This window comes from Diadema antillarum, unplaced genomic scaffold (genome assembly GCF_040938485.1).
Source record: "Diadema antillarum isolate AM-2024a unplaced genomic scaffold, OU_Dant_1.0 scf00000120, whole genome shotgun sequence".
In the NCBI taxonomy this organism is placed as follows: Eukaryota; Metazoa; Echinodermata; class Echinoidea; order Diadematoida; family Diadematidae; genus Diadema; species Diadema antillarum.
The window spans coordinates 2,017,248-2,041,506 of record NW_027271009.1 but is presented as its reverse complement, the minus strand read 5'-3'; the positions used below and the strand labels follow the sequence as shown (position 1 = coordinate 2,041,506).

General features: G+C 38.8%; 1 protein-coding gene across 1 annotated transcript in view; it reads right to left on the bottom strand.

Annotated features, from left to right (window-relative positions):
- The window catches only part of LOC139720087 (DNA repair-scaffolding protein-like), a 49,080-nt gene that overhangs the window by 9,033 nt on the left and 15,788 nt on the right, over positions 1-24,259 (bottom strand). The window contains exon 12 of the mRNA XM_071631456.1: positions 17,942-18,079. Within this exon, the coding sequence (XP_071487557.1) occupies positions 17,942-18,079 (138 nt within the window). The remainder of the gene's footprint in view (positions 1-17,941; positions 18,080-24,259) is intronic.

Genomic DNA, 24,259 nt, shown 5'->3' with positions numbered 1-24,259 from the left:
AGGTGATCTACTTTCTTTTAATTATATCCCTATCACCTCTTGCTTAACTTCTTTATACCAATTTCCTTTTGGTCTCCTTTTCATCTCAAATGTAGACTGCCTTCTCTCTTCAAATCTCTGGTATTGGTGCATTGGGTCTTATTTAGACTACAGATGGCACTGCAGTGGCAGATCCGGAGGGGAGCGCAACCGGCACACGCCCCTCCTTTATTTTTCGTTAAAAACAAAAGAAATAAAAAGAAACAACTGAAATGAAACCCGGAAGTGGCACCAGAAATATTAGTTGCCCCCCCCCCCCCCCCCTTTACAGAATTCCTGGATCCGCCCCTGCACTGAAAATTAATAAATTAAGTTGTTATTCTTGAGATCAAGTGTACTGTATGTGTGTGTGTCTGTGTTTTGAACCTTTAAAAAAAAATTCAAAATTATGGAAATGCTTTTTGCAAACTTCCTATCAGGGAAACCAGGGATAATCACAGGTTAGGTAACACAGTTAATTACTGCAGGTGACTCCTGTTACAACGAAGTCATTGGGAATGGCAGTTTTCTTTCCTTATATCAGCGCTGCACACTGTCACTGGACCAATGGTCCCTGACCTGTAAAATCACTGTCAGACCCATAACTTTTTCAGAAATGGACCAGTAAAAAATTGAAAAACTGGGTACCTACTGGTCCGACGGGTAGGAACAGTAGAAATATGGGTTAGTGTGCAGCCCTGCTGATATACCGGTAATAATTTTGTTCTAGCCAAACTATACAGTATATAAAGATTTAGGTATATTTTTGACCTGATTTTTTACTTCATTGTAACAAGAATTCTGTGACAACCATGTTTGTTATAACAGGAGTGCACTGCAGTAAGATATGTCTCTATGTGAACCACACCACAGTGAAACAATACACCTCCACACAGACAATGGCTCAGCAAGAATGCCCTAATGGGGACTTCCTTTCATCGCCAAAATCTCCAATGATTCTTGGCGATTTCTTCCTTCTTAAGTTTTCTTCAGATCCATCAAAACAAAGGTACTCTGGCCAGATATGCTCCTTAGGCAGAGGATGTGATGTGCATGTATTGTGGAAATAAATCTGCATGCATTATGGAAATAAATGTTTATTTATTACATACATATATGTTATATGATTTCATGCATCAGTCTCTAGCATGCAATGGAAGGTCCCAATTAAAACTAGAGATAATCTGTTGCCATGTAACACAACTGGATCCCTTGCATCCACATGAACTTCCATATATAAGAACACTTTAATTCAGGGATGGAACATCTGAGACATTACTCACTTGGGGTCTTGGGTTGTATATGAAACTGACCAAAGAGAAAGTAAGGCAAAACTGAACAAGACATTATGTACAGGACACTAAATCGAAAATGAGCGACAAAAACAAAAACATCCAAGGGAGTTTTGATATGCACTTGGGCTTCAATAAAAACTAATGATCCTTGATCAATGCGACTTCCCTGTGATGCTGGTGACTGTATAAAGCTCTAACTATCTCACTTGGAGTCCTGTGCACATTTACTCTCTAAGGTGTCTACATATATACATGTAATACACTGAAACTGTAACCTGTATCATTTCTAGTTATAGAGGATATGATGCATGAAACTATTGTGTTCTGGCCGTAAGGAGCCCAGTTTGATAGCTCTTATGGAGACCACATGTACTGTATGATTAATCCTTCATTCCTCTACCCATCAGAAGGATTCTTGTTAAATCTAAAGACAATAACAGCAAGGCTGATTTGGTCCTTAGAAAGCTCCTAGGGACCATATTTTGCACTGCCATGAACAACTCTCTTATGTTCCCCATAAGTATGGGTCTTGATTAATGGGCTCCATCAGTATGGTTTATAACTTGGTAATGAAACTTTACATTATGGGTTGCTTGAAACTTTACGTCAACTTGTAGTTAGCTACTATAAGATGAGGTATAACTGTTCACGTGCATTTTAATTTTGCAAATTTCGCCAGCCCCAAGATTCAAAAAATTAACATGCATGCAAATGTTCTCATCTGCACTATATGCATTGAATGCCAGTGGCAATTTGCGAACATTTCATTCCATAAAAAAGGCCATCGGCTGCAAATTCGGAGAAATTTCATGCACCAAATATAGCATGTTTTACAGTATCTTGGGTGAGAGCTGGTCGAAATGGCCCCCAACTTCAAGCGAGGGATTGTGTGAATGGAACTTGTAGTTAGCTAGATTAAAATTAGCACGACGCTCCTAACCACAAAAAAAAAAAATTGTGGCTAGCATGCGCACGGATCGATAATTACACATCGTACAGAACTCCTGGCAAAGGTTCTACATATGTAGTTAGTGGGTCCATGTGGTTATGCATTAAATGGGGGGTCATTGCATCTGATGATGCAAAGCACATTTGGATTTGTCATAAAGCATTGCTCATTGTAACTACAATAAACTACAGGCCCTGTCATCACTGCTAAGAACCACATGAATGTAACTTGTAGGTAGGAGCTAGATGTGCCTTTCACCGACAGCAGCTTTGAACATGGCCACAATGAGAGTAAGGATGCAGTGACCTGTAGGAACCAAGCGCATACTGTAAAACGATATATTAGCGGCATGTTGAATTTTTCGCGAATTGGAGCCCATGGCCTTTTTCGCTGCATGTAATTTTCGCGAGTTGCCACTGGCATTCAATGCATAAAGTGTAGACAAGAATTTTCACGTGCATTCCAATTTCGCAAATCTCAGCACTCGTGAAATTCGCTAAATTAAAACGCACACTAACATTCCTCGTTTTACAGTACTAGCAAGAAGATATAGGCCTACAGAACAAAGAAGGTACACATGTTCAGAAAGGGATGATCAGCACACTGATCATTTCCATAAACACACTTAGTGGCAGAATATTGAGCCCTTTGGTGACAGATAGAGTACCCTAGAACTTAATCGACAGAACAAAGAATTAAAGAAAAATAGCTCATAGAGAAATGAATATAATGATCAGCACCACCACAAAAAAAAAAAAAAAAAATCTCAGAAAAGTAGTCTTGACATGTTAGGTAATGATTGTTTTTTGACACTACAGTTCATTGCATGTTCAAAAGTGCCCTTTTGCTTGTTTTAACAGAACTATCTTAATATGTATTTGTTTGATGAATTTTGCATTTGTGGCATAGAAAAATAATATCCTGGTGAGAGAAAATGGAAATTGATGGAAAGAGTACAAAAATATGGAAAAAAAAATCAAAACCAATGTGAAATCTAACATTGATCTAACTCTATATTGGCCTCATTGGCAGCATTCAAATCTATAGTCACACCTTGAACATTATGTTTACCCCATGTTAATATGTTAGTTACCACAAATAGATCACTGTCCGACAGGCCATTTGAGTTTCACATGAATGGGAAGTGAAAGTGACAGCGCTCTGCTATTCTTTCTGGATATACAGCGGGATATCCGTGCAATAACAATATGGCAGACACAGACAGATGGTGGTGCAGAGAGTAACATAAAGATTTTGATTCTCCCTCCCCTCACCCCCCCCCCCCCCCCCCCCAACATAACTTTCACTGGAAGTTCTATTGTGCTGCATGGACTCTAGGCCTTTGCACACTGAGCGCAGTAATGGCAACGGTCCAGTTTTTTTGCTATGATGTTACAATATGCTAATTCCCTGCTAATAATTTTGCTACCAAATAAATCTTCAACTGGAGACTTTGTTGCTCTTGATTCTGACATAAGAATAACATTTTTGGTGATATTGTATCAAATTATTAATTTTTTAAAACAGAATCAGACATGGTTCCTTTTGGCACTCCATAGCAAAAATCCGGACTGTTGCCGTTGTCGTGCTTGGTGTGCCAAGGCCTTCAGTGTGTCTGTGTATCTCGTCATCTCACTGACAAAACATTTGAAAGTATGTCACCAAACAAGAACACAAAGTTTTGAAAAGATCACGGATGGAATTATTTCAAAAACATTCCTTAATTTGCAGCAGGTTCCATGCAAAATTAAATTACCCTGGCTTCTTTTTGTTTGGAAATTCTGTGCCTGTACCTATGAATTCAAATGATATACACTGTGGGAGGAAAAAACAACAACAAAACAATGTGAATAGGAAGGACTATGACATCTGTTTTGCCCCGTACAGGACATGCATTCGTCTCACAGCTCATCACATACTGCTTGACCTGCAACAAACTTCCTTAATAAAGATAAATGTTTTGATGCCTCTATTCGAGCGGATGGGGGTTGGGGGGGGGGGGGGGGGGGGGGTGAGAGCTTACCACACAGGTACCCCAAACTGAAACCTATACTAAGGATACTCTTTCAGACCACAAGATATTCATATCCCTTTTTAGATTGGCAGTATCAATATCATACCCCCAATTATTCTTAAGCAAAAAATGAGTTTTGAAGCCTCCTCGAGCAGCCTCAATTGAAGAGCCTTTCAGTGCAGTACAAACAGACAGAATACGGAAAAGGAGATCCGATCTGATCCGATCAGGTTCTGAACCACCAATAGGGGGTGGTTTCAGAGTCTCCTATGGCAGCCTTGAAGATCTCAGCAGAGCAGCATAGTCACTATAGTTTCAAGAAGCATTTTTTTTTTTTTTGATCGGAAGTTAATCACTGGAGATCAACGCCAGCTAATGTAAACAAACCAGCAGTCCTAACTGACTGCTGCTGAAAACGCCACTCAACTTGCACACTTTTGCCCTCAATCATGTTTGCTGTTATGTAAAAAATTCAAAAGCCTGCACCGTTTATCAAAGGGTAATCTAAAACTCATGAAAACGATGCCAGTCAGGGACCCGCTCTGGGTGGATGGCCCGGGCAGTATAAACAGAAAAGAGGCCGCTCTTTGAGCGGGGCTTTCGAACCTCACTGAGGAGGCTCCAAATTTCGCCTGCAGTACATGCAGCGTATTAGAAACGAGGTACAGAGGTCCTGAAAATCAAACATACAAACAAAAATATTTGAATAAAAAAGAAGAGTCAGACCAAACTGATTCCACCGCAGACAACCAAAGAAACACCTCATCAAAACATTACAGCCTTTGTTTTGTTTGACTTATCCCTCCCCCCCCCCCCCCCCTCCCCCTCCAACTACAAAAGATGTTTACCATGTCTTGGTATGGATCCTGGATGCCAGACTGTGGTTGTGGTATTGACAGTGAATACTATTTTGGACTCACTGCCATGAAAAAACAGAATCGTTTTCCTTTCAATACAGGACACAGCCACATAATTCCCATTTGTATTTCGGGTATGTTGGCTGGAATAGGATTTCCCCCTTCACATAGTAAATACCAATCCTTCACACCATTTGAGATTGTTACTACCTGGTTGCGACATTACATCATATCTGTGTGTATGTATGATTTTTTTTTCTGTTTTCTTTAAGGGTTTTTACCTCTGCAAGTAAACAAAAACACAAGACACTGAAATATTTTCATTTTTACAGAATCAAAGATATGAGATAATGTTATATATTACAAAAACAAAACTTTGCGTACTTTTGTGACAGCTTCACATCGCACAAAATGCATGAAGTTTCAACTTTTACAGTAGCTGGTACTAGAAATTATAACATCTACAGCAGAGCAGTTCCTCCAGTTTTAAGAAAGGTTGTTTGCTTTATCTCTTTGCCTGATGCCAAAAATGCTGAGGCTCTGAAAGACGGGAGATGATGTATGCTTCTGATTGGCCTTTTCTAAAGTCCATATTTTCTGTAGTCGATGTCCTGTAATACTACTTTGTCTCCTCCTAACAGTGCTGATGAGGGAAGGTATAACTCCCTTTCTTCTGAAGACTTCATCACTGGTCATACTGTATAAGCTGTTACTTTCGCGAGGGTTTAATTTTCGTGAATTTTTCAGATCACTATTGGATCGCGAATTTAACAACACACAAAAATGTTGCCATATGCTATGGTAGCAATGTATTTGTGATAGCTTCGGTGTCGATTCGCAAAAACATCTTGCGAAAATGTCTGTGACCTCCTAATTCACGAAAATATCTGTACGTCAAAATAACAGTTTATACAATATATCAGTCCATGATATATGCAGTATTTCTGTAAAAAAAAACCCCAACAAAACAAAAACATCTGTACTGTCTCCAGATTCATCTTCCAATCTTTGTCTAAATAATCAATATTTCACAACCATTAAGAAGGACCAAGCTACGCATACAATGTACACTTTCTTGGCACAAACTTTGGGGACTGCATGCGTACATTCCCATTTATCCTATTACATCTTATCTCATCTAATACCCCCTTCAACGCTTAGCAAATTACACCTGTGATCTTGCGGGAACTCCCGCACGACAGTGTAGCGTGAAAGACATTGTGGGTAAACTCCCAGGTGAAAAGTGAAGATCAGCGATGTAAAAACAACATTTCGCAGGCCTGTTCGCGCACGCGTCATAATGTCTACTTCCACTGCAGAAGAGTGAACAAGAGAATTCAACCAGGAGCTCATTCGCTAGTGTGAAAGAATTTTTTTTTGCAGGTGTTCCACGTTTCGAGTCCCCATTGAATCTCTCAGGTTTTCCCAAATGAGTAGCATGAAAGGGGTATAAGGTATATTTTTATGTGGCATACTGTGGAAACTTTTACGCTATTATTCGTACCTGATTTTCATGATTTTCCTTTACTTCCGGGCAATATCACATCTTTTTTCAAATGAGGTAATCTAAACAGACTTAGATATCCTACCACCAAATCTTAATGTTTCTTCCAAATTTACCCACCACTACAGTCCAATGCAAATTGCGGAAACATGTTGTCTCATCATATCCTCTTCTTAGTCAAGGTATCCATTCTTTAATCAATCATTGCAGAATCCTGAAGGCACAAGATAACAAACATGCAGACATCATGACATATTGATTGAAGTGGTTCTGCATACAGTACAGATCAAATCATCTACAAGTGATGCCTCAAAATAGGCTGCAGGATCTGGAATCAAAAATAGCTTGACAGGGGAATTCCCTACTGTGAGAGCTTTGGCATAATGGAGGCAGAGCAAGATATTAATATACACAGACAGACAAAAGCAAATACAGATGACAGATGCAGGTATAATGTAGCTTGTTGATTTTTAACAAGATGGGGATGTTACAGAAGCTTGATAGTACAGTTTGAATGGCTAATGAATTTCAAGCTTATCAGAAATAGCATCAGATTTATCATTATTACTTCAATATCATAAACATGAATGGATATTATTATTACTATTGTAATTGTAATTATAATTATAATTATTATCATTATAATTATCATTATTATTATTACTACTACTACTACTACTATCATTATCACTATCACAGAGCTGCCAACTTTTGTAAAAGCCTTTCAGTACTATGATGGCTGAAAATCAGTAATTTGCACCTTTTTTGAGTGAAAATCAGTAATCCTTAACAGTGTTATAGAATTTATCACAGACAATGATTTGTAAAATCAGTAATTTGCTTGTAACCTTCAGTATTCTTGTCCAATTTCAGTAGAAATTACTGAAAATCAGTGCTAGTTGGCAGCTCTGCTATCATTATTATTATCATTATTATTATTATGATGATGATTATTATCATCATCATCATTACTATCATTATTAGCAGCATCACTACCATCCATAGTAGTTAGTAGTAGTACAAGTAGTATTCTACAGAACGAAATCAATACATTTCATTATCTGTCCTACTAAGTGTAATTAATCATCCCCCCCCCCCCCCCCGATGGCATTGCACATAAATATTCAGAATTGTGCATTTAATGTCACTGCTATTCTGACTACTCATGATGTATCATCTTCTTTTTCCATGAAAATGTATGACAGTCACATTGAGATTGAAAGAAAGAAAGAAAAAAATCAAATATGGGTGGATAGCTGCAAAGCGTGAAATACAGTTGTATCTATACGAGGAACATTCCGCTCACACAAGTAGCCGAATCAAAGAGATAGTACGTAAGTACAGTGATATCGGATAACAAACAGAAAAGGTGTGGTTACTTTCTGTTATAAGGTGCCGAGTTGGAGTAGTCGTCTTGTCTAAAATGTGAATGTGACATCATCAACATAGGGGTCCTCCCTAAAATTATTTGTCGGACAAATTTATCGCATAAAATGCTTCATGAAATGTCCCCCCCCCCCCCCCATTTAGCTCAAACTTGGACTGATTTGTGGCTCTGTTTTTTTTATTATTATTATTTTTTTTTTCCTTACATGTGGAACAACTTTGCCCACCTACTTCTTGGTAGCCACTGACCCTCATATATGTGGAACACTGTGTAGTATCTGAATCGGCAAAGTGTAGATGGATTTTTAATAGACACTGCTTTGTGAAACGAACATGTCCCAATATTCTATTGATTGTCTGAATCTCACAGCATAACACTTGGTAAGTGAGTGTACCTATGTGGGTGTGCATTAAGTGTTTGCATGTATGTGTGTGTGTGTGTGTAAAGACAATTTCTAGGTATACTACTAAGGTACTGTAATACGAGGAATGTTCGAACGCATTTTAATTTCGCAAATTTCGCAAGAGCCGAGGTTCGCAAAATTAAAACGCATGCTAAATATCTTGTCTACACCATGTGCACTGAATGTTAGAGGCAACTCACAAAAATTTCATGCTGCGAATATAAGGCCGTCGGCTCCCTTGCACGAAAATTTCATGCCGTGAAAATATTGTGTTTTACAGTATCTCTCATGGCCGGGCACATCTGTATTTTCTGAGTTAAAATCTTACTTTTGCAACATTGTCAGGCAGAATGTCCTCTTTAGAAGAACATTTTAGTAACAATATTCGATCAAATGTCCTAACAACAAGAGGACAACTCTGGCTTGCATAGATCCAAATTTCCCACATGGATGGTAATCCCCAGCTTAGGTTATTCTCTACTTTCCCCTCAACCCATACATGGCTCTCAAACTGCCACTACATAGTCTATGTTACAAAAATGTTCACCAAGAATGGTAGAATTCTATTCGTTTTATGAGAGTTCATAATCATCCAAGCAGTATGTAGAGTGATCTTCGACAGTTATCATGGCATACTGAGTCCAGGAAAGTGACAACTACTGGGTATCAAGGGTATCACACTACTCAGCTATCTGGCCATGTTGTAAGTGTACCGTAATTGTGTATTATGTTTTTTTCTTTTTATGTGTCTACAATATACGTATTTCATGATGTACGTTATTGTATGTGTAAGGCCTCTGAGAATAACAGTGTTTAGCCACTGACAGAGCTACCCTACTGAAACAAAACAGATAGATAAAATCACAAAAAAATAGTAATTATTAGCAGCTTTGTCTCTATTGACACTTTTCTCAAGTTATACTCAAGAGCAGATCCAGGAATTCCGTAAAGGCGAGGCACCTTTACAAAATTAAAGGGGGGGGGGGGGGGCGAGCATGTGCCCTAATTTTTTTTTTTCTTTTCATCACTTTTGCTTGAAATAAAAAAAATAAAGAGGGGTTGCATGCCTGGTGTACCCCCCTGTGTGCCCCATTGAAGTCTTCCCAACTACTGTAAAAGTGGAAATTTTTGCGGTGTTGAGATTTTCATGCATTTCACACAACCCAAAACTAGCATGAAAATAAAAGCACGCAAATATTTTTGTTTGCCATATGTTCAAGTAGTTGATGTCTTGATTCCACGGAATTAAAAACATGCGAAACTCTTCTTACCCTGTCGAGCGCCAAAAATTAGTCAAGCGAAAATATCCACTTTTATAGTATCTCCATGGCAGAGACAGCAACAGAAAAACAGGTTTGGCAAGATCTCAGATATTTAATATCACGATAACCTTAGGCGTTTCCTGGAAATGCTTCTTTAGATGACACTGCTTTTGGGTTTGCATTCAAGCTAGAAATATCACTCAACTACAAATATCATACCCCTGCCCCAAAATATGCTGAAGTGGTCTTTTTTATGCACGATTTTTTTCCTTGATGTGTTGCTTTCACAGGATTGAACTTTCTGCCAGTCATATTTAAGAAGTTCACCTTCATAGACAGATGATGTGGGTTGAGTGAATGCAGCAATATTAGAAGAACACATCATTGAGAGTTTGAGGAAAATCGGACAATCCGTTCAAAAGTTATGAATTTTTGAAGTTACTGCTCACTCCAGACTGGATGAGAAGACTATTATAGCTTCTGATGTCACATGAATACAATGATATAAAGAAAGAACAAAGAAAATTCAACATATTTTCACTTTTCTCGCATAACAAAAGAACACGAGACTTCTCTCTTTCAGAATGCAAGGGGAATAATATTACCCTTCACATACGTCAGTAACAAGTCAAAGAAATGTGCACTTTATTCAAAAAGTAAAGTTTTGTGAAATTCTCTTTTTATTTTCTTTATATGGTTGTACGCATATGACATCATACTCTGTAGTAGTCTTCTCATCCAGCAGTGACTACGCAGATACTTTAAAAATTCATAACTTTCAAACGGATTGTCCGATTTTCCCCAAACTTTCACTGATGTGTTCTACTAATATTGCTGCATTCACTCAATCCACATGTATATAAAGGTGGACTTGTCCTTTAAATGTATGGTACATATCAATACAAATATGTGTGCTAGAGTAATTGACAATGCTTTAACACTCACTGGGAACTCGTTTGCGGCGGCAAAGGTTTTTCCCACATTTTTGGTCACACAATCTCGCTCCCATGGTAATAACCTTTCTGGCACCCTCTCAAGAGATACAACTGTTTTGCTCATCAGTTTTTCAATACCAACAAGTGTGCCAAGTAGCACTTGACTTGAATCGCTAAAAAAAACTGGGGAAGTTGTTTTCTCCACAAAGCTTTTCTTTGCTTGGTTGCCACAATACTGTAGAGCAAGATGTTTTTCACAGCATGAAAATTTTGTGATTGCCACAAGCATCCAATGCATAGGTGCCTACAGTGTAGACAACGACTTTCATATGCATTTTAATTTCGCGATCCTTGGATTTCTGGTTTACAGTATGTTAGTATGTACATTAACACACTTTCTGTCGCTCTCAGAAAGTCTTGCACATTGGAATAAATTGAATTCATTTGTTTTACATGGCCACTAAGGAAACAGAGTGTGCTTGTAACTAAGCAAGCAACCTTGGGACCGACGACTTTAAAGGGAACCCAAAGAGCAATGTGGATTGAGTGAAAGCAGCAACATTAGTAGAACACATCAGTGAAATTTTGAGGCTAATCGCACAATCAATGCAAAAGTTTATATGAATTTTTAAAGTTTTGATGTTGGAACCGCTGGGTGAGGAGACTACTAAAGGTTATGACGTATCAGTGGACGACAATATAAAGAAAATATAAAGGGAATTCAATAAGAATTCATTTTTCATGAAAATTACATATTCCATCAACTTGATACTGACATATGTTACGGGTAACAATTATTCCCCCTGCTTTCTGAAAGCGGTTAGTCAAGTGCTCTTCCATTTTGTTAGAAAGTTAATTTTTGTGGAATTCCCTTGATATTTTCTTTATATTGTTGTCCACTCACACGTCATAACCTCTCGTAGTCTCCTAATCCAGCGGTTCCAACAGCAAAACTTAAAAAATTATAATTTTTGCATCGATTGTCCGATTTTCCTCAAACTTTTACTGATATGTTCTACTAATGTTACTGCTTTCACTCAATCCACATTGCTCTTTGGGTTTCGGTTCCTTTTCAAGCCAGAAACACCTCCTCTATTAAAGACATCACTTGTTTTTTTTTTGTAACCTCTAAGTCAGTTACAGAGATATAATGATCTTTGAACCTATAAACGATGGAACACTGAGAGCAGCATTACCAAAAAGCACAGGAATCTACATTTGACCATCATATACCCAAATACAAAATTTCAATGATATCTGTACAAAATTTCAACAATATCCATTATGAAAAACTAACTGTATGGCACGCACAAGACATCCATCAAATACAATTTTTGTGCATTTCGCGCAACAAGAAACTAGCGTGCAAATAAAAAGCAATGTGAATATTTTTGCTCGCCAGATGTCCCAATAGTTGATGTCTGATTCCACGAAATTAAAAACACACGAAACTCATCATACCCAGCCGAGCATAAAAAATTAGTCGTGTGAAAATATCCACTTTTACAGTATGACCTTTGACCCTGTAAAAGGCAGAACATTAGAAGCAGCATAACAAGAAACAATGGAGTCTAAATTTCACCATGGTGCAGATCCATATGTTTTGAAAAAAAAAATCCATCAAGAAATATGAAATGTTGAGCACACACAAGAAATTAAATATGGTGGCAGCCTTTGGCCCAATAAAAGACAGGACACTGAGGGCAGCATAACCAAAATTAGCACAGGTCTCACATCTGTAATTGATTCTCAATAAACATGTGCTAAAAACATTTCAGATTAGGAAAATATTTAAAATACAATCAGATTCAGTCTTTTTTTGTTTCATATAGTAGGCCCATTTATTTCACTTTAGTTCTGAAAAGGGAAGATTTTCTGTTCAAACTCCCCTCAGAGGTCCTTAACAAAAGAATCTGGATTTACCACTCAAAAGTTCAATGGGTATTCTGAATCTACATAAAAACAAATGTATTCCCCCCACATCTAAAAGAAAGTGCATCCAGCCTCCAAAATGAGGTATGTTTTACAGAGGGATTCCCCATTAAACACACTTTATTTGTTTCTAACATGCTGGTATGGCCTATTGGTACAATTCTTTTCTAGATTTATCTTACGTCATTGGTATGAAAAAGTAAAGGGGTTTACCGTAAGCTTGTCCACTTTAATCACTGGGGTAAGACCTACAGCTTCAAGAAATTACAAGTATTCATGTCTGTGCAAAACTTGAAAGAAGTCCACTGAGATATGTGGCCAGTAGAGTACAGACAAGGAGACTCTTAAAATCTGTATCAGGGCAATTACCTCCCAAGGACAATTACCCCCCAGCTAAATACTGGTTAATGATAAGGTTAGAGTAAAGATTAGGGTTAGGGCTAGGTTTAGGGTTAGAGTTTGGGTAAGTGTTAGGATTAGGTTCAGGATTAGGATTATGGTTAGAGTCAGGGGAAGGGTCTGGGGTAAATGCCCAGGGGGTAATTGCCCTAGACCCCCTAAAATCAACCATTTTACATTGTATTATATTCAAAACAAGCATACAAGTTACCATCAAAAGTTACAATAAAGAGCTAAATTTTGAAATAATACCACTGAATTGATAGATATGACTCTATAACAAACTTGAATGACCTCCGTCAAGAAACTCAGCCCATAGGCCACACACACACAACACCGACGAAAATCTGACCTTTGACCTTATAAAAAAGGCAGACATCTGGGGGCAGCATCATTAAAAACAATAAAGGGGTCTGAATTTCACCATGATGCACCTCCATTATGAGTTTTGAAGAAAATGATCTAGCAATGTGCATTGTACAGCACAGTAATGGAACAAAATCAGGGGTAGCATCACCAAAAATTATAGGGATTCATATTCAACTATGTTGAAACTCTGCACAAATTTTTCACACAATCTGTCCAGGAGTGTGGCTAGTAGAGTGCACACAAGCAGATGCTAAAAAGAACAAAAATAACATTAACCAGTATGTAAAAAGATGGATTAAGCAAGGGTGCTACCACCAAAGTTACAAGAAGCTCGATCTTTTAATGGTACACCTCCGATCGGAATTTGAATAAACTCCATTAAGGAATGAGGCTAGTATTGCGCACACAAAATGTGATTGGGCAGCGGCAGCACAACACTGCTGAATCTAAAGTATTCTCCAATACATACACCGGGGTAAACAATCAAGATGGCCATGTGCGATGGATTGGATATTTTGCATGTTGCACATATCATGTCTTTCTTGTCATATGATGTATATGATGCCAGGCATAAGATCTTTACGTGCAGGATTCATGGGGCGATTCAATCAAATATGGATGAAGCACTTATATTGGAAAGCTCACATGCCAACAGCACATGCTGAGCCCATTGGAATGTAGCATGTTATCCTGGTTGCATGACCTGCTAAAAAAATAACAACTAACGATCATTAAAGTGAGAGTAACTTTTTCCCCGGTATAAGTACCTCATGAGAGGCTCAATATAAAGTCAAGAGGGAGGTCACCTGACTTAATTGGGGACTTTTGTGTGTGTCATGTGACTGCCTTTTAACCAATAGCGTTGTCATAATTCATCATGCCAGAAATAAAGCCATAGCAGTCCCTCTAAGACCTTTGGCTCGAGATATGATCTGCTCCCAGCCATCGTTAGTTCCATAACAATAACAACTGCGGTCATTAAGAGAAGTAAAAATAGCCCAACATGATTACGATACACTTTGCATATTATTTCTGAATACACATTCCTCTTCTTCTCCAAGGGAAAGGAAAAAATTCACAACACTAAAGCTTCTTCCAGAGCTCATTGTTTTCTACTTTTTTGTGTGTTTTATTTGGGACAAAGTTCCTGGTTCTTGGAGATTACAATTAGATACTTGATCCCTCTAGATTGGTCATCAGAGAAATATTTAAAAAAACAAAATAAGACAAAACAAAAACAATCTACAAAGTGGGACTCTTTCAACAAATATTAGCTTTTCGTGGCTAAGTAGAGCTAATCCTGAACATCCAAAACATTAAGTGCTTTCATAAGAGTACAGTGATGGTGATGCGGTCACATGATTTGCTCCTTGGTACAGGTCTTGTGACAGTGTGTATTTTACCAGAGACCAACATGAGACAGACATCATCAGACAATTGGGGAGTAGGGGGGGGGGGGGGGAATCCATCACATCACTTTCAGTTCCACATTGGTCTGTGTTCATGTGACATCATACAGGTATGTACAGAAGGGGGCCACTTTCAACATCAGGATGATTCCAAAGGATAGCTGGGGAGAATCCTGGGTGCTAGATGCATCTCAATGCGTAAAAATAAGTCCCAAATCATGGATTTTTTTTTTCCATATTCCTCTATCTGGACATGAAGAGATTGTTCAGTTTTCAGGAAGTCTCCTGCAGAATCAAGGAGACTTGGGAGCTCTGGTAGAAAGAATTAAGGATAACACTGCTCTTGAAGAAAGGAGAGAAAACTTGACAACTTTCAAAGTCCGCAGTTGAGAGGGTATGACTGACAGAGACTAAAAGAGAGATAGATAGACAGAGAGCATAATGATAGAGAGTATGAATAAGACCCACATGACTATATCTAATGCTGGCTGTGTCTGCATTCATAGTTAATGTAGTTACACCTTTGCTTACCCGGAAATAAACTTGATTTTTATGCTTACCGGTAGTGGAGGGTAGGGGGTAGAAACTTTGATGATATCATTCAATGAGTATAAAACCTTTAATACATTTAGCTTTGTTACAATTTTATTTTGTTTCTCGATGCTGAATGGAAATTGCCTTGTAACTTTAAAAATGTAAAAACGTCGTCTGAAATGCCAAATTACAGTGATGATGATGATAATAATGATGATACTGATAAAATAAACCTGAAAATTGTAATTACAGAATTCCTTATGTTCTCCAAGCAATTTTTAAACCAAAAATAATGTAAGATGCATGGTCATGAAACATATCTTGGGGCTGTACTATCCAAGTTAGCTTGGTATTAAGCTCTAGCCGCCATAGCACTGTACAGAAAGTCTTGTTGTTTCAACATGTTGCTGGCATTTTTGTAAGTTATAGTACAACCAATATCATAGGGGTGCAAATAATGTATTTTGCTGATCTAGCCGACCTAGGTATTCATATATCTTTGTGACGTAGTATGAACGTACCACATCACACTCAATTTACTAAAACTGGCAGACATTTGCAGACAACAAGATCCACAATCTTCTGACTCTCATGAATACTCACAAGAAGTCTGCTTTTGGTTGGGAATGATTATTTCTGACCATCTGTCTAACACACATATTACTATTAAGCATAAGTTGTTATACTTCTGCAGGAAACATTAAAGAAAACCAAATCCCAAGTAAATGTGGATTGAGTGGAAGTAGCAATATTAGTAGAATATGCCAGTGAAAATTTGAGGAAAATTGGACAATTGATTCAAAAGTTATGAACTGTTTTGATTCTGTCATTACTGGATAGGGAGACTACTATTCTTCAAGACGTCATATTGTACTACTAATAATACAAAAAGAAAATGTAAGAAGAATACCACAAAATTTCATTTTTTATGAAAAGTTCACATTTCATTGACATGTTATGGACATATGTTAAGGGTAATATAATTCAACCTGCTTTCTGAAAGAGGCAAGTCAAGTGCTCTTCATTATGCCAGAAAAGTGAAATAATGTTGAATTTTCTATGTATTTTCTTTACTGTATAAGCTGTTATTTTCACAAGGGTTTAATTTTCACGAATTTCGCGAATCACAGTTGGATTGTGAATTTTACAACACGCGAAAATGCCTTGATGCACTTGGGTGATAGTGTGTTTATGTTCGCGTCGGTGTTAATTCGCAAAAACAACATCTCGCGAAAATGTCTATGACCTCTTCATTCGCGAAAGTGTCTGTATGCGAAAATAACAGCGTATAGAGTATATTGTTGTCCAATACGACATCATTACGTGCAGTCTCCTTATATCCAGTGATGGCTGCCCCGAAACTTTAAAAATGCATTAGTTTTGAATGGATTGTAACTTTCACTGATGTGTTCTGCTTTCAGTTGATCCACATTTATATTTAGGCTTTGGTTTCCCTTAATATCTGACTACGCAAAGTACATGCCAATAAAAACAATGACTTGATTTTTGAACAAGCAATACCAGGTGCCAAGCCACAACAAACCATATGCACGTGACCACATATTGGCTTCAAATCACAGTGGGGATTCCCCTGATGTAATGTACTCTTGGGGGAATTCCCACGCCATGACATGCCCTTCTTTAATAAGGTAGAGAAGGGACATGATGGGGTGTCTGTGAATCTACATAGCTCTCTGACTATGTCTGTGTCTCAGATTAAAAAGAAAAATCCAAGAAAAATCACGAAGAGTCAACTCAGTGTGCACAACTTTTTGCATACACACACATCTTCCAGTTTTCAAACACATTGACACGTGTATACAAAATAACAGCATGCACACTCATGTTCGTACATGTTTACAACTACCATACATTTCCCAAATTTCACATCTTTATGGGTTATTCTACTTGTGATATATCCATTTAACACCATTGGAGTTTGTTATAAAAATGAGACTCATACCAGCCAATAACAGACAACCATGTTAGTAGCATGGACAGATTTTTGCACTTTTTTACATTTTTTTTGAATGGGGGTATTCGTTTTCCTTGACAGTGGTAAATCCAAACTTGAAGTTATATTCCTTGTGACTTTGCAGTATGACACATTACAATAGACTGATCGGTACAGGACACTATAAAAACAAACAAACAAAGTAATGACACCAATCAATATTACTTTGGACAACACTGCAGTCACACACAATTGGTTACAAATCGCAAACATAGAAATAACATTGACAGTGTGGTCTGTCACACCATAGTGTACACTGGAGTGTATTAACTGTCTTTGATTTGCAGCTCTACTGCACATTCAAACCAAGATTATTTCACGCTGAACAAATGAATAACCATACCAAAGAAGAATCATGGTGACATTCATGCCAATGATATCAGAATTTCTCATATCAAATACTTACAACATAGGAAAATATAAAAGAGAAGAATGAGAACAAGTAGAAGAGAATAAATACAAAGACAAAAAAAAAAGAAAAGAAGAGAAATAGGAGGAAAAGAAGACAGAAATGAAGACCATGAAAAATACAAAGAGAAAAAAGAAGACGAAGAGAAGACAGAAGATAATAAAGAAGAAAAGAAGGAGAAGGAAAAGAAAATGGTGATGATGACGATGAAAAACCAGAAAGGAAATGACAATCTAATCTGGCCATCTTACCTTCATAATGTCTGACAGACTTTGAAGCACAGGTGGTTTGGGTGGGGGAAGGATGCCGCCATCTGACCCTTGGTCAAGAGGTTCCACAGTGGTCACTCCAAGCTCACTGGTCAAGATGTAACATACAGCCTGTGCACCCTGTGAAACATCAATGAATGATTTTTAAAGATACGAGTCACAAAGGAAGGAACAAAGGACTGAATTCTACTTATGAAGTGTTTGTGCACACTTGCATATCATAATACACCATCTATGGCACCTTTATCACTTCTTAAAGGGTACCTTCAGGCATAGACTTTCTTTTTGCTACATGATAGATTTGCCACTAACAAACACACACTACAGACAATCTTGCCAATAAAGATGAATCTATTTGGACTGAAGAAATAGCTTCGAGTAACCTGCGACATGTTGTAATAGTGGACCGGATTCAATGATGAACAGAGGACTCAGTTGTTTAACGATAAAATGAACAACTTTAATCCACTATCACAAACTAGCGTCATGTAATGACTGCTGCTCTGACCGTATCCCTCAAATATAGAATACATGGAATATGCGTACACTTGTGATAAATGTAGTGCGCTCATATAACACAACATCCCCCTCCTTCTGAAAAGATACAATCACGAATATTTTTAAACTGCACTTGTACTTAATTATGGAAACATTCACATTGATCTTCGAAGTATTATAAATGTGAATCTCTAACACAGAATATTGAAAAAAAAATGGAGGAAGCTTGTTTGAGATTTGCATAGATACGTTGAATCATAATCAGAGAGGCAAATAAAATCTATTCTTCTTGAAACAGCCGGTCTCACAAATGCAATATACTCAGTATCAGAAACTCTTTTTTATCAGTATAAGTTTTACATTTTTCATACTGAACAAATCTCGACATATCTGGTATCGAAAGATAGAACGAATAAAACGATAACGTTATTCAAACTTATTGTCACAAAAATGCATGCAGTTTAACACCAGCATATTTACAAATAATTTCACGTATATCTTCGTGATATCTTTAATAATATGAAACAGAAATAATTATATTCATACGGAATGTACATATGTATGTAATAGAAACATAATGATTTAACATTTGAGTGTGTACTCAGATTATCATCAACACAGGAAATGATTTATATATGCTTGTATGTTTGTTGTTTTTTTTTAACATTCAGTTGAGATGAACTTTTGTATGTGAAATTAGTGAACAGCTACATCATAGTTTCAATGCATAAATGTGATTAACAGTTATACACAGATATATATATAGCATGCAACAACCATTTTGATAAATGTAGCATATGTCGTAGTTGTTATGGTTCCTGACTTAAATTTCAAATATTGTCTTGTGAAATAAAATGATGTGTTTCACTTGGTTACACAAATGCGCTGTAAATAAATCAACACTAAACATAATGAATGAACATATTATTTACACTGACAATGCTGCTAGCTTATCTTCCAGCATTGCATTACTCTTGGTACCGCGATGGGGGTCTGACTTCACGTCCATATCGCGTTATGTACCGGGTAGTGACTGACTTCCTATCAGATTGGTCTTGTCTTTTGTCTGGATGTTGTCTCCTTTCCTCACTCCTGCCGTCGTCTTCGAAATGAACCCGTTTTGGAACTATTGGTTTCGTTCCAGTTGGCATCTCTCTCAGGTGAGATCTATTTCTCCTCAAAATGCTACCGTTGGGAGTTGCTACTTCATAGGATCTTGGTTCCTGACGTACTTTGCTCACTTCGGCAGGAAGCCAAGTGTTGTCTTTGGGATTCAGAACTCTCACTTTCTGTCCAACGTGCAGAGGTGGTAAATCTCTACCTCCATGCAAGTCGTGATTGTGTTTCATGTTCTCCTGTCTCTGAAACAACAAATCAGGCGTAGACGATTGTCTGGTCAGGTGGTGACTTGGAAGTGTTGTCCTGATTGGTCTTCCAAAGAGTAATTCAGCAGGTGATGGTAGGTTGGAGTCGATTGGTGTGGCACGAAAATGTAGTAGTGCTGTCTGGATGTCTTGTCCAGTTCTGGTACACTTGGTCATGATTCCTTTCACAGTTTGTACCATGCGTTCAGCGAGTCCGTTGGATCTTGGATATCGCGGAGACGATGTAATGTGATCAATTGACCATTTCTCACACATCTCTTGGAATGGTCTTCCAACGAATTGTGGACCATTGTCTGATATCAGAGTTGCTGGTGGTCCGAAAAGACTGAAGATACCACTCAGTATGTTTGCGACTGCCGCACTGGATGTATCCTTCAACTTGCGAACGATTGGATACTTTGAATGGTAGTCGGTCACCAACAGGTATTCTTCCTTGTTGAAAGTAAACAAGTCAGTTCCAAGCTTCGTCCACGGCGAAGTTGGTATGTTGTGAGGTTGCAAGGGTTCTCTTTGTTGCTTGACCTGATTTTCTTGGCAGGCGTAGCAATTCTTTGAGATTTGCTCAATGTCTTTATTGATGTTCGGCCAATACACGGTTTCCCTTGCTAGTCTGCGGGTACGTTCAATACCTTGATGACCCTGATGAAGTTGATTCAGGATGTCTTGTCTGAGGTCTGTGGGAATGATGACTTGATTGCCTTTGAAAAGTACACCATCTGATACTCCGATTTCATCGCGGTATGGCCAAAATGTTCTGACCTCTCTAGGTACTTCCTTGATTGTGTCTGGCCAACCATTCGTGACGATTTGCCACAGAGCTCGCAAGGTAGGATCTCTCGACGTCTCTTGTTGCAGCTCATTTCTCTTCTTTTGTCCAAAGAAGATAAGGTCAATCTGTGATATGTCGATTTCCTCACAGATCTCTTCCACATTGACATCAAGGGGAACGTCTTGATTCTTTCTTGGATTAGGCATTCTGCTCAAAGCATCTGATATGATCATCGATTTGCCTGGCTTGTACTTGACATCATAGTCATAGCCTTGAATTTTGATGAGAAGTCTCTGCAAACGTGGTGGCGCACATCTCAGTGGCTTTCTGGTGATCATCTCTAAGGGTTTGTGATCAGTTTGGACAGTGAACTGGTTTCCGAACAGGTATGTGTGGAAACGTTGTATTCCAAACACGAGGGCTAGCGTTTCTCTCTCTATGTTGGAGTAGTTAGCTTGTGACGATGAGAGAGACTTTGAAGCAAATGCGACAGGTTTGCCTTCTTGCATCAAACAAGCTCCTAGGCCTTTTGATGATGCGTCGACTTCTAGGATCGTTGTCTTCCTTGGATCATAGTACTGCAAACAAGATTCTGCAGAGATCGCTTTCTTGAGTTCGTTGAAGGCATGTTGATGATCGTCTTGCCATGTGAATGGCACATCTCGCTTCAGTAGTGCACGTAAGGGTGATGCCTTTTCAGAAAAGTTGGCGATGTGTGGAGCGAGATAGTTAAGAAGACCAAGGCACTTCTGTAGATCTTCTTTGTCTTGAGGTGTTGGCATGGCATGAATGTCTTCAATCTTCTGTGGATCAGGGCGGATGCCATCTCTGGTATATAGAGAGCCGAAGAAGTTGATACTGTCAGTTTTGATGATACACTTCTTACTGTTGAAGACAAGTCCTTCTCTTTGGGCAACTTCCATCAGTCTGTGGAGGTTTTTGTCATGCTCTGCCTCGGTACGTCCAACAACTGCAATATCATCAGCGATACAGATGCATCCATCTACTTGACCAACGATACGGTCCATGTGTTGCTGGAACAAGTCTTGGCTGACAGAAAGTCCGAAAGGTAGGCGTGTGTAGCAGTATCTGCCAAATGGAGTACGAAAAGTTGTCAGCTCCTGGGATTCTTTGGATAGGTGAACAGACCAATATCCGGATTTCGCGTCGAGCTTAGAGAAATACTTTGCTCCGGAGAAAGCTGGGTTGACCTCTTCAAGAGTCGGAATCTTGTGGGGACATCGTTTGAGATTCTGGTTTAATCTCCTGGGATCTAGGCATACTCTCAAGGATCCATCTTTCTTGAGAACTGTAGTAATCGAACTGCACCAGTCGGTGTGATGGTCGATTTGTCTGATGATGCCTTGCTTCTCCATTGAGTCAAGCTCAGCCTTGAGTTTGTCTTTGATGTGGACGCTGCACTTTCTTGGAGCATCAATGGTGGGAACAGCTCCTTCTTTGATATGTAGTGTTGCTTCTCCACGAAAGTTACCAATACGATCAAACTGTCGCGGATAGAGCACTTGCAGGTCCTTGACAGATTTCAACGGAGACGGTCTGTTAGGTGGACTACGAGTCTGAGGATGCATCTCATGGATTGTTACCACGTGTAACTCACTGCACATAGGTAGTCCAATTATCACTGGTCCTGAGACATCGACCACGTAGAAAAGTTGATCTCTCCACTCGGAGTCTTTGTACTTGCATGTGATCTGAAGGGTGCCCAAACAATGTATCGGGGAACCGTTGTATGCGGTAAGACGTGCTGAAGTCGGGTGTACAACTGCTTGCCACCTGCTGCCATACATGGCCTTGATTGTCCGTAGAGGGAGTGTATTTCCACTCGCTCCGGTGTCGACCTTTGCATGTAAGATGTGTTGTCCACGTTTGCTGGGACAGATAATTCCAATCTTCACGAATGCTTCTTTCTGATGCACAGAATCGATAGATACGTCTAGGTCGTTTCCCAGTACGATAGTGTTAAATTCCTCAAAATCTTCCTGGGTTTCTCCTTCTGGCTCTTTGGAGAACTCGGCTACCTTTTGTTTGGTTGGCTGCCTGGTGGGTGTCTTCTGTCTTCGTGGTGAAAAACTGCGGTTACCACCTTGGCGTCCTCTGCTTGGACTTTGTCCTCGAAGCACTCTTCTGTGTTTTGTCTTTCTGCAGCATTTAGCCCAGTGTCCTTTGGAACCACATGCTTTGCAAATGTCTCTGTAGGCTGGACACTTGCGTGGTGGATGATTCAAATCACAGTTACCACACTTCTTGCGTCTATCTTGGTTATGTGATAGAGCATTTACGTTGCTTGCAGAGGAGTCGATCGAACGAAGACACTGTTTGCCTACGGCTATGGCTTCGTATTTTCTGCCTTCATCAAGGAGGTTTGCTATCTTGTAGCCTTTGGGTTGGTCTAGAAGATCTTTCTGGAACGCCTCGATAGGTGTAGACGCAATGACTAGCTCTGTCACGCGTTCTGAGAGCTCATTTTCGGTAAAGTCACATTCTTTGGCTTTACTCCGGCATCTATTTACAAATTCGTCGATAGTTTCATTTGCGTGTTGACGATATCGCATCAGCTCCAGTCTGTGGATGCGAAAAATTAGCTTGACTTTCAATTGACCTTCAAGAGTAGACCACAACATTGCAGGTTTTTCTTGATCCTCATTGGATAGACCGGATGCGTTAATTCTACGCAAACCTTCATTTCCTACTGCAATTTTGATTTTGATTGCTTGCTTCTTTGGGTCTTGGACATCGTTGTCTTGGAAGCATAACTCCATGCGTTGTTTGAATAACTTGAATTCTTCCGGCACATCAGCACTATTCCAATTCATTTCTGGATACTTTGCCATCGTGCGTTTTGATTTAGATTGAGTTGGAGATACAAATGATACAATGCTTGATATCAACGTCACACTGTGCAAACTTACGGCTGAATGGTTATAGATATAGTTTACAAAGTAAACAAATCAAGAATAGTTTGCAAACATAGAAATATATGACACAAAGTCACTACTGATATACATGTATCAATAATGTACACTCTCCAAAATACATCGAAACATGTCTAGATGTCAATATTACCACAGTAATACACAGATGCATATGAATATGTCAAAACATTCATGTACACAAATAACGAATGTATGTAATTGTCCACACGCAAGTGTTCAAATGTCTGAGATAGTTTAATGAATTGTACTCATTCTCATTTCTTTTATCTGGTTGCATGGATTCAATGTTGATATCAGTGTGGATCGTGCCGTGTCTTGATTGTCCGTCCTCGCTACGTTGTAGCTTGCAGGGTAGATGAACTGCGATTAACGGGAAACTGCGTATGCTCTGTCAGAAATATCCTTCCGCTGAGTGATGGTCTCGGTAGAAGCAATGATGTAGCAATACACGTTGCTATGCCGATAAGCTAAACACATTTCTGGCCAGTCCAGGATAATACGCGTCTATCTGCGTCTTCTATTGTTATGTCAACAATGGATGTCAATGGATACGGTGCGCTCAGGTAATGCGAACTTGGTCTATTGTTACGTCAACAATGGAAGTCCTTGAATGAAACGCTCGGGTATTGCGCGTACTTGGATACGGTGCGCGTCGATAATGCTTGTTTACAGAACTGCAACTGTCCAATGCGGC